This window comes from Octopus bimaculoides, chromosome 11 (assembly GCF_001194135.2).
Source record: "Octopus bimaculoides isolate UCB-OBI-ISO-001 chromosome 11, ASM119413v2, whole genome shotgun sequence".
Lineage (NCBI taxonomy): Eukaryota > Metazoa > Mollusca > Cephalopoda > Octopoda > Octopodidae > Octopus > Octopus bimaculoides.
In genome coordinates, this window is record NC_068991.1 from 49,810,217 (window position 1) to 49,823,332 (window position 13,116).

At 31.5% G+C, this 13,116-nt stretch overlaps 1 protein-coding gene across 1 annotated transcript in view; it reads right to left on the reverse strand.

Annotated features, from left to right (window-relative positions):
* The window catches only part of LOC106869890 (echinoderm microtubule-associated protein-like 2), a 374,285-nt gene that overhangs the window by 178,133 nt on the left and 183,036 nt on the right, over positions 1-13,116 (reverse strand). The window contains exon 13 of the mRNA XM_052971985.1: positions 7,956-8,015. Coding sequence (XP_052827945.1) covers positions 7,956-8,015 — 60 coding nt within the window. The remainder of the gene's footprint in view (positions 1-7,955; positions 8,016-13,116) is intronic.

Below are 13,116 nucleotides of genomic sequence, written 5' to 3' on the forward strand. Positions count from 1 at the left end.
GTACACGTGTCTGTGGAGTGCTCAGCCACTTGCACGTTAATTTCACGAGCAGGCTGTTCCATTGATTGGATCAACTGGAACCCTCGACGTCGTAAGCAACGGAGTGCCAACACACACACACACACACACATATATATATATACACACACACACACTATTTTAAACCACAAATTACAATACATACACATAATATGGATTTGCAGAAATACAAATATCATTATTGTTGGATTATTACAATTAGTCACTGACACCAAAAGCCTATTTTTTGCAGAGGAATTATAGCATATTTTCACTTAATACAAATGACAAGTAGCTCTGTACTGAATAATAAAAAGTATACTTACATCAGTAAAATATAAGAGAGACAGACAGAAAGAAAGAGATGGTGAGAAGAGAGGGCTATAGAAAATAGTTTCTATCTACAGTAATGAACTGAAACTTTACCCTTCATGTTTGGGTTAATAATAATAATAATAATAATAAAAATATCAATCGAAGATGTTGAACTGGTGCAACTGTAGATTCCTTGCAGCATTTGCTCTGATTTTGCATTCTGATTTCAAATGAGACTTTATTGCCTGGTTAACACCACAACCTGGCATCCTGGCTGTCTTTAGCAGAGTTTCTCTCTCTGGGCCAGGTCTCACAGTTGAAGATACTTTCCTCTTATCAGTCCCAGATGTTATATAAAGTACCTTCCCTCTTTACTAAAATATTTTTAAATAATGATTTCTTTCCTGATAATAACAAAATTAAAGTAAAAGAGATAGAGGTTATATGGCAAACATCACTGACTGAAAAAAAGTTGAAAAGAGCTGTTGGATTCAATTAGAAGGATTTAGTACAGTTAAAGTGTGTAATCATGACTGTAAAGAAATATGTTGCTTGTAATTATATGTTTAGAGAGCTGTTATTACATGTGTTTAGATATAGCATTGGGTTTAATGGTGTAGACAAAGTATATAAGTTTAAACAACAAATTTAAATATATCAAGTTGAAGTTCAGCAGAGTAGAAAAATTGGAAAGAATCTGGAGAAAATCAAACACAGTTATCATAACACCATTCTGTCTTCAGTGATCCTGAAGCAACCAACTTATGCAGAACTGATGAAGCAAATCCTCCCACACATAACTTTGGGTACTATGGACATCATTGCAGTATTTAATAAATTAAAACCAATTTAGCAGTAGGAGCTGATACAGATTCTCTGCTATTATCTCAAAGGGATGCAAACAACTTGCACATGCTCTTGCTCATCCCTGGAGGAATTCACTGGACTGAGGTTTTATTCCAGCACATTTTTTTTTGCTCCAGTCTGTATTCTCGATTTATCATAGTGAGTTACCATTCCATCTCACTAACTTCTTGCATCATTAAAGTATTTAAGAGGATGGTGATCTCAAAATTGGCTTTCTAAAAAGAAATCTGATCCTAACCAAAGTAGTTTTCATGGTAGAAGAGACTGCCTCACATAACTTTCACACTACTTTGATGACATTCTTAATGCTCAGAGGAAGTGTTCTGACACGTCATTTATCTTGACTTCAGAAAAGCTTTGAACAGAGTTGACCATAGAATTATAGCAAAAAAAATTATAACATTGGTATCTTGACAAACATGTTTCCTGATAAACAGAACCCAACATATGACTGTTAGAATTTACTGATGACCAGTAAAAATCGATAGTGGTGTCCTCTAGGGTACTGTGTTTGGACCATTTCTGTTTATTATTCATGTAACATGTAACAAAGTTCATCAAACAGTAAAATAAAAATTCTCTGCAGATGATAAAGTTAAAGGGACTATGTACCAAATTGAAGTCCAACCTGATGCATATACATTGTCATTCAATAGGTGGAAAAAATAACATGCTACTAAATGAGGAAAAGTTTGAGCTCATCTACTCTGGAAAAGTGAATATACTTAAACAGCTATCTTGTCTTCCCTCACGCGAACTCCTTCAGACTGTTGAACAATGTCAGTGACCTAGGTTTAACTGTGGACAACAAACTAAACTGGAGTGTTCATATCAACAATGAAGTCAATATGACCTGCAGAATGTGCTCATAGACCATTAGACTTTCCCATTCGAGAGACCCTGATACCATCATTCTTCTCTAAGTATGCTAGGGCTTACCTTAAATATTGATGTCCACTTTGGCCTCCATACACAAGCCAAAACATGAGAATTTGAAGTACTCCAGAGAAAAATAAATAGCATAACAGGCCTTACTACTGGAATTACCACAAAAGGCTCAAAACTTATTCTCTCCACATTGCTCTCAGCCCTCCATTATTTATAGACTGTGGAAAATGTTTCATCAAAACTGCCTAAATGATGCCAGTATTACGTTCACAAGTGACCCAGAGCCATGCACACCCAACAGCAATCAAGTTCACATCATGTAACAATGCAACACAGCTTTTTCACTTCAACTGGTCATGCTTTAGTCAACATTATTTCTAAACAAGTTAAGGAAAAATACCTGATAACATTCAGGTAATACCTGCACAAATTCCTCAAAGAAATACCAGACAAACTACTGACACCTGGCTACATCTTGGCACAAACAAAAAATGCTTATTTAAGTAGGCTGTGAGCCTTTAAAAAAAATGACTTAAAAGACTACCTCAGGCTTTGCCAATAATGGCTAAAACATATCTGGTGCCCCAGTATGACCACAGTATTAAAGTCTGCAAAACTTACAGGGACATACTAAAATGTGTTTTATTTGAACAAGAAAAAGAAAAGAATGCAGTTAAGAAAGATGTTCAGTTAAATAAATTGTCAAGATTGTAACAGAAAAGATAATTCTTATTTGGTAAAAGGCATCCATCCCTTGTGTTACGATTGAGTCAGTTAAACCGAAAATCTTAAACTTTTATCTAAAGTACCAAGCATTACAAAAATCTGTGAAAAATAGAAAAAAATGTACCATCATTTCAAACAAAGTGTAATGTGTTTAAAAACAACGCAACAAAATATTTATTTGACATTTCCTGTTCCAAATGCAACTCCTTTGAAAACTGCAGTTGTAGTAGAGAGAAAAAAGTACCACAGAGAGAACAAGATTTTTACAGGATCAACGGACAAATCAGAAAATGAACATCGGCGGAATAGATCAAGCAATATCTAAACAGAACGTTCAGAGGTGGATTCATATTATTTAGTTACATGGAATTATTTCAAATAAATTGGAAATGTTAATTATTTTTATCACCAAAATGTGTCAAGAATCAAAAATTGGTTTAAACATAATTTTATTTTAATGCATGTGTCATCTAGACCTCATGTAATACACATATTCGGTCATCTAGTATTAACAATAATAATAAAAAAATTTTTAAAAAACGAAGTCAAAAAGTCTATTCATTTCACATAATTTTGAAATTTCAAGTGCACTGCGGGGCCTGAAGATATAAATTTTAGAGCTTGAGATTTTAACACTCTTGTTTTTGAAGGATTTCGCAAAAGACACTCGATTCGTAACAATGAATGTAAAAAATAAAATGAGGAACGGCAAATGTGTGTTAAATTGATTTTCCGCTCATTATTCAAAATTTCAAGTGGGCTGCAGAGCTTGAAGGTGTAAATTTAAGAACTTCAGATTTTAACAGTTGATTTTGAAGGATTTTGCAATAAAAAAAATATATTCTTGCAAGTATATTTTGAAAATCTGTGTAAAAAGTAACTTTTGTGCTCCACCCTAGTATATACATGTATATAGGCACACATACATATACAAACATATACATTTGTATACACATATATGGTCTACAAGTGTCTTCACAGTATACTAAGCAAAGAATTATTTTAATATGTATGAGGGAAGACAGGATCCTGCTACCATTAATTAGTGGAATAACTAAGTTCAATAAACAGAAATTTCATATTTTGCATTGAATGTTGACTATAATTGTACAAAAGGTGTAGTGGTTCACAATCATACCATCAGAGACAGTTCACTTCATATCTGGCATGTACACACTAGTTATTAGTAAGAATTCATGCAGAATAAACTTCTTCAAATGCTTGGAAATCTTAGGTTTAAGTGATACTATCTTTTAGCTAAGTGATCTGATTTGGAGAAGATCTGAAGTAGCAGGAAGTGCAAAAATAGATTTTAAAAAAGTGCAGAGAGAGAGATCACTTTTGTTGGCAACAAATGTCTTCTCCCTTTGAGAAAAGGGGCAAACTGTATGATGCTTATGAATAAAATACTATGTTGCATACTAGTGAGATATGAATTTTGAGTGCAGAAAGCTTGCAAAGACTTGGGGCAAAGTGGTAAAGATTGATCTTGAGAAGTTGTGTCTGCCACCCTTTCCACCTATTCACTACCCTCTCATCTCTCCATTTTCCTTTCTTGTATTAACTGAACAATGCCACCTGCGACACAAGAGAGAACTCTAAATTTGTTCCTATTCAATCCCACCTCTATCACCACCTGCATCTCACTACTCATCTTATGTTATATAGGTCACATTGCCTCTGATCAAGCAGAAAAAAACCTACAGTGGCAAAAATCTTGTTCTTGAAAAGGTACAAAGCAACCACAATTGTCTTACTGCTGTGATAAATGCATCCTGTAAACTCTGTAAAGTACGAGTTGTTAGGAGGGGCCCACAGCTCTAGTAACAAACTAAAATAAAATGTACAAGTGAAATGTGGACCTGAGATGTTGAAGGAGAGTTTTTTTTTTGTTTTTATATTCTACCCATGCTGGAGAGTGAAACATATTTATTCCTCAAGCACTTTGAACGCTCTATAATCAGGTTCAAAGCTGAGATTTAAAAGCAATGTTAACCAAGACAATTGGTTAAATATTACAAGTGTCTGTAGTCTTAATCAGGTTGATAAAATAGGATTGTCAAGTCATCCCAATTTGCTGGGATTCATGCTAGTTTTCAAACAATAGTATCAGGGTCTCAAGATAATGCTTCAGGATGGTGAATTGTCCCAGTCATTTAATTTTATTTAAACAATAAGTTTTCATAAATGTTTTCCAATTTGTTTGCATATGTTTTTTAAAATCTTTTCTTCCCACTAATCTTTCAGCTTTTAGAAAGTATAGTTACGATTTGCTATTTGTTTTATTCCGTTTCCATGAAAGTGCAAACCATCAGCTCATGCACAATGATTAGTAGGGTTTCTTCAAATTTTTTTTCTCTTGTTTCTAGGTTTTGAGATTTTAACCCTTTCAATTTTTGCTAATTTTTTCAATAAATGATTCAACAAAGTAAACACTCATTAGGTCCAAAATAGGTTGGCTATTTGATGCACTATTTACTTTGAGTAAAGCTGGTTTTGTTATTTAGAAGAAAAGCATTGCCAAAGCTGACTTTGTGGTGGAATAGCAAACCAAATAAAAGACTAAATCTATTTTGACACTTTAAATTCTTTTGAAGCATAAGTTGCTGAAAAAAAGTGGTGGAGGAAAATTGTAAAGTATCTATAAAAAGAGATATTTATATACACATATGATGAATTATTTTGGCTAAAATCAATCTAAACAATCTGTAAGCTGATAAGAATTTTTATGTGAAATGTTTTTTTTTTAAAAAGAATTTTTTAAATTATCAAGGAATACTAGAAATGGACTTCTTTGATGCAATGTTCATCTGATCCATTTCCAATACTATTTGATATCTCAAAATAAAATGCACAATGTTCTCTTTATATTAATATTTTATCCTTCTAACCCATCTACACAATATTAATTCCATTATTCAACACTTGTAGTAATAAGTCTACACTGCCACCTGTAATCATTTCATATTTTGTATAGAATTTCATTATCTAATTTCATTTTTTTTCCCCCATAACATTTAAATAAATCCAAAGTTTTAGCTGAATATTTTCTCACATTCTACCCACTTAACCCTTTAGTGTTTAAACTAGCCATATCTGGCTCAAATACACTGCCAGAGCCAGCATCTTGTACCTACCCCATGTTATTCTAAAAATACAGTCACATCATCCTGAATGCTAAAGGGCTAATGCTCTAGATTTTAGCATCATACATTTACTAAATTTATATTGCAATTTAATTTCATTTTTAACTCCATTTTACTACTGATTTTTATTTACCAATTAAATTTCCTTTTATTTCCAAAATCTGTGAGACCATCTTAAAAAAAGAAAGGTGGGGGTTTTATGCTTGACTTGTTTTAATCATTAGACTGTGGCCATGCTGGGGCACTGTCTTGTTAATATTCTTAGTCAATAGAATCTAGCTTGCAGTTTCTGAAGCTGCACTTGTGAGAAAGAAAAGTGAACTATTAATTGAACAATTCCTAAGAAAAATATGGAAAAAATATAATATCTAGGATCAGTATACACTGTCTTTTGCAGCATGTGTGAAATATTGTTCATATAATCATGCGTTATTTAAAATAACATGCAATTAACACTAGAAGTTCCATATTTTTTTTTATATTCATTAGTTTAACATAATTTGTTGCATGTTATTAAATACAAAAGATAAATTGAAGGTGATAAATAATTCATAGCTTGTTTTGCATCCCTTTTATTTTTAAAGGTAGCAAACAAGAACTGGAGCTTCTGGTATTAAAGTTTTTTTCTCTCACAAAGTTACATGTTTAACAGGATATGTCACAAAATATAAAACAAATGGCACAAATAAAGACATGATTGATCCAATATCATATGAAAGCAGTAAGCTGATAATTCAGGATTAAATCTTCAAATAAAAACACTATAGGTAATGAACAAGTAAAAGCAAACTATGTATTAAACTGAATAAATAAAATAATAGAAACACATAGACAATGATGAAAATGTAATTAGATTGGCTGGATCTGCTGGAATAAAAAGTCAAGACCAAAGATTCATAGAGTATATAACATGATTGAATTTTTAACATTGGTTAATAATAAAAAAATTTCTGTGTATATTTTAGACAAAATTTGTCATCTATAGAATTAATGTAAAAATTATTTGAAATAGATGCGTTTAGAAAAAAATTTGGGGGAAAGGACTTGTTGAAAAGCCAATATTAGGTAGCTATGTAACAACAAAGCAAAACCTCTGCCCAGAGCTCTTCTAATATTATAATGGAATATATTATGAAAAAGGTTAATAAGGTTGAGCAGACAGGCATAAATGATAATTATAATTACTCAAGGATGTTATAGAATAATTTATGATACCAGAGCTATAGCAAATTCATTTTACTTTAACTCTGGAGCCATAAACATTCTGTTAGAATTCTCTGAACTTGTCATTACAAAACAAACAAGAAAACATGAAAAATAAATAATTCTAAAATTGAAAAATTAAAAAAAAAAGGGGGGGGACATTTAATGTTTACAAGTCATTTAAAAAATATTCAATATTGAAAAGAAAAATATTTTAAAATATTTTCCATCACTGTTTCATATTCATATTAAATATTGATTTTTACAATTAAAAGTGGTTTCAATACAAAGTATCAAAGTTTAAAACTGAATTATGAAATAATTGCTTTTAATTCAGCATGGATTAATTAAATCCAAAATCACAAAATATTTGAAAATCATTGAGGAGATTACATTTTAGAAATGAAGAAATACCAAAGTGAATAAAAAAAAAAAATGAAAATAAAATGGAAGCAAAATATATTAATATTGAGTGAAGATTGATGGAACAGTATTGCTGGAGATTGATGGAACAGTGCAGATGGTGTTGACACAAGATTGATTTTAGTAGACAATAGAGAATTGGTGCTTTTTCTCCTTATTAAACCAACAGAGACAAGAGGAAACTTCAAACTCTAAAAATAGTAGACAAACTTTGGAAGAAAAGAAACAGAAACACACAGAAACAAAACAAGACCATTGAGAACTAATAGTGGGGAAATACTATGCCAACTACAGGGCAAATAAACTCTAATGTGTACTGAGAATTGTCCCATCAAAAGAAGCAGGCAAGAATCAAAGTGGAGAACTCACCAATGATTGACTAAGAGGCATCCTTTTCCGCTGGATCTTCAATGCAGCCAAATTTTGAGCCTGAATTATCAACAAACTTGGTCTATAGTGGTACAATAACATCAAAGGCTGATGTTGCTACATGTACAGCAGCATACTGCACTGTTGTTTGTGTTCAGAGGCCAACAGTTTACCTCAAAAGACATTCCTTTAAGGAGGATGAATATGTTAAATGGTGTACAGTTGGCAAGTAACCAAACTCTAGTAGAAATAAATACTAGTTAAGTAGAAAATCAGGATTAAATACTCATGATATGAAAATAGTGATGCAACTGTAAAGTTGTCTGCAAAATTTGGAAAGTAACTTTGGCTAAAGCACATAAAAGCTTTAAAAGGAAATTTATTTTTAATTACATTAAAAGAACAGCTTTCTAGTGAAGCATTTGTCATTATTAGCTAACTGAGTTTTTGTTTTTTTAAACTAGACACTAAAGGTATCCTTTAATAAGTAGAAACTATTATTATAAGAACACTTAATATAAACATATAACACTATATTTAATGATTGAAAAATATATTTGATAAATGTTGAAAACTTTCATTAAACCGACAGCTAAAAAGTATTCACTCATTTTTTTTAGCTAAAATCATTAGCTGTTTTGGAAATTCATTAATCATTGTCATTATCATTTAACGTCTGTTTTCCATGTTGGCATAGATCAGGTGGTTTGACCAGAGCTGATAAGCTGGAAGGCTGCAGTAGGCTCCAGTAATCTGTTTTGGCTTGTTATCTACAGCTGGATGCCCTTCCTAACACCAACCACTTTACAGAGTGTACTGGGTGTCTTATGTGTCTATATGAAAGAAGCATCTATTTACAGAGAACTGGCTCTACTGACCCTCATAAATATCTTTTCAACATTATCCAATAATTTAAAAGGATAGAAGTACTAGGTATTACATTTATAAAGTATAAATTTCTTAAGTAGTTGTATAGTTTTAATGTGAGGCAGAAGAATATCTAATACTATAAGGGTTGTTTCTCAGTCCCTCCATCATAGACTACTTAAATGATTTTTTGAAACGAGACATTTTGAAGAATTTTAAAAAGTTTCTGTTATGATGTCCTTTCAATCAGAAAATTTCAACACAGAATATTAAAGGGAGGTAATATATTTAATAGTTCTTTTATTTATTTATTTATTTTTGCTCTATATTTTGTTAAAAGATTTCAATATATTTCTATTAAGACATTATAATTTGCCAGTTTCCTTTATAAATATGCAGATTATGATTTTTCAAGTAATTTACTTCGAAAAAAAAAAAAAAAAATTAAAATAAGCAAATTTATTTATTGAATTTACATACTTATTGAATTAATGCACAAAGAAAAAAAAAGTTTATATTTTCGGTCAAAATTCTTTTTCACACGCCATAAAAAAATGGTTCTGAATATTTCACTTTCAAATACAATAGATTGCATGATGAAAGAGAAAATATAAAGCCAGTGGGATGGGGGAATCCCTAGAAGAAGAGAGAGAAAGGTGATAAAGTTGACAAATTTAGTTAAACCTTCAGTCAATAAACCATAATTTTGCTGTAAACCAATTTCAATTTATTGAATGCTTTTTCTTCTATACTTGAAATTGCTTATTTTTGAAGTAAGTAAATCATTTAAAAACTTTCCGTCAGTAAAAGAGTAAACCTGCTGTTTGTAACATAAATATATTATTTTTCACTAAAATATTTCTTGATATATAATAGAGAAATTAAAAATGGGAAAATACACCTCATTGTGAATATAATTCACTTAGTCTTATTTACCATTTTATGTATGAGGAAATTTTGGTTAAGATATTTGACTGAAATGTCATGTTAATATCATGGACAAAATTATAAAAAAAAAAAAAGAAAATGTTTCCGTGTGGCATCTACCACAAGTATTACTAACATACTAATATATTCACAAATGTCAGGGCTTTTATGTGTTTACTCAACCAGGTAGAAATAGCAGTCAAGTCTCTTTTGATCAGCCTGAAAGACATCATAATGGAAAATTTTTCTAAAGTGCTGCTATAAGTTTGAATATGCAGCTGAAGTGCAAACACAATTTAAGAAGGAGTTTCTAATGGATCCACCAACATGATGACCATCACTTGAACTCGAGATAATTTTGAGTGAGGTTGATGGAACAGTTCAGAATGTCCACAAAAGAAAAAACCATTCTGGAAGACTACATACATCAATGAGCCCCACAAAGCAAGAATGGGTACTAGAAACATTTGCCAGATTTCAAGAAAATGTGTGGCAAGCAAGTTGTGAGATAAGAATTTCAAAATTGAGCATCTATCCCATTTTGAAGTTCTGTCATTGGAAAAGGTACATTCCAGGAATAGTCCATGCTCTCGGTGAACATGATCCTGACCGAAGAGTGAAGTTGTGTAAGTGGTACATGGCAAGATGTATAGAGGATGTACACTTTTGGAAAACTATTTGGGGTGATGAGGATTCATCTACTGGGGATCTGAGGATGCAAATGTTATGGAGGAATATTATGTTATTTTATTAAGAGTTATAGTATGGTGTCGCTTATCATCAAAAGGATTAAATGGACAATTCTGTCTCAATGATACTTTGATTGGTCCCATTTACTTGTTGAGACAGTCTGTCCTCGCAAGCATTCAAGAGAACTTTAAAGAAGATATGAAGTTTATTTCCAGCAAGATACCCCTCACCGCAACCACACACAGCCGCTATAGGAATATAAGGGGCAACTTTGATGAAAAGTGGATTGAACAAATGGTTCAGTAGAATACCTTCCATGTTCACCAGACCTCATACCATTAAACTTTTTGTCATAGGGGCACATAAAGACTGCAGTACCAAACTGGCAGCTGTCAACAAATTGAGGGCAGCCACTGAATGAGAATATACAAAATACTGAGCAACATGTTTCTTGATGCTTGCAATTCTATTGCTTTCTGTTATCTTCAGTGCCTGTACCAGAATGAACATCCGTATTAAAAGAAACATTTGTAAAATAAAGTAAGTTCATTCTGTAGATTCTATTAAATTTTGAAAATCAAATGTATTTCAGTATACACTGACTTTATAATCATTCAATATACATATACATTTTGATGGGGGGTATACATATACATACACCTACATGCATTTATATGTATACATATGCACAAACGTATTTATATGTATACATATGCACAAACACATGTATACATGTGCACAAACACATGTATACATGTGCACAAACACATGTATACATGTGCACAAACACATTTATATGTATACATATGCACAAACATGTATTTATATGTATACATATGCACAAACATGCATACATATGCACAAACATGTATTTATATGCATACATATGCACAAATACGTATTCATATGCATACATATGCACAAATACGTATTCATATGCATACATATGCACAAACACATATACATATGCACAAACATATTTATATGTATACATATGCATAAACACATACACATGTATATGAATGTGAGTGTATTCCTGCCTGTGTCCATGTGTGGTTATCTTTACACTGATCTAAAAGTTGGTTTTGTTATGTCTTGATGTCCCACAACCTTGTAGTTCAACAAATATAGAGCAACAAAATAAGTTTCAGACTGAAATATATGGTGCCCCAGCATGGCTATAGCCCAATGACTGAAACCAGTAAAAGAATAATTCTACAAAGATTGGTAAATGCTTCTTTCATTGGAACGAGTTATAATCTGAGTATGTATTGCTTGGATTATGGACTTAATCTCTTTTTATTTGCAGTTTTGATTAGTGTTGTATTTAATGGGTTTCTCCCAGGATTATAATACAATAGCTAATAGCAATGAAACATTGCATTTTGCCAACATATAAGATATGGGTTTTTGTTAATTTTATCAAAAAATTGCCCTGCATCTAATACAGCTGTATTATGAATTGCAGACTATGTTATAGTCTAAGAAGGCAGTTGAGCACAAGTATTAGTAATGATAAAAATATTGAAATGAAGCCAAATTATCACAGTCTGTGGGAATAAACTTATGAAAAATTGCTTACAGTACACTGACAGTTATGCAGGAAAGTCACATAATCTAATAACCCTTTTCTCAGCATGTATAGTTCACACCTGATATATGTCATATACTTTACTTTTAAGAAACATTTGCTTATTATCTAAATGCAAATTCTCCAAAAAAGATGAAAGGAATATTAAACTTTCATCTGTTATTTGCAATGAGTGGATGACAACAAAACCATAGTGATGGTGTTGTTACACTTGTGGCCTATCATACCAATAGAAAACATTGTAGCGAAAAAATACAAGTTCTACATTTTGTATGGCAATTCTCTTAACCAAAATATAACAACTATACAGTTGATCTGAAAAAAGATAAAGTTGAAATAAAGTACACATATAATGTAGTTTCTTTATGATAAATTTACCATTTCATATTTTATTCCTGTATCATATCACAATATTTTATTTACATGCACAGAATCATACATTCCCACGCCACAAAACCACTTTAAAATATTTTTTCAACATGTGTATTAGGAAACAGTTTGTTTTAACCACAAAATATACTTGTAAAATAGAGGTGCATCTTAAGAGAGTGTAACTTTTAAAAAAATACTGCTTTTACCAACTTTAAGAAACCACAATAAAACAGAGTTCAAAGAGCCATTTATTTGTTAGGAATAACAGAAGAAAAACAAACAAAAAAAATCTTAAACCAATCTTGTAAACTATAAAATAATCAACTTAAGATTTAGAATTAGGATTATAACTATCAGAGAATAGAAACTCTTCTTAAAAAAAGGTGAGAACAACAGGTAAAACAAGAGTGGCAGAAAGAGTAGTCACCTTATTAGTACCCTCAAGAGGAAGAACAGAAAAAACATTTAGCCAAATAAGTAAAAAAAAAAGTTTGGCAAGAAAGTATTTAAAAACAGAGATAAAAACAAAATGTCCAAGCTATAACAGAGAGGTTGATGTTCAGTTACCAAAACAAAATAAAGAAACTTCAAAACTCACTTTTGAACTCAAAAAAGGAGAGAAAAATCACCAGAAGAGGTAGTAGTGTAGTAATGAAAAGTGATACTCATATAACAATGAATGGTTATTTCACAGAAAAATAATAAGCTTCATAT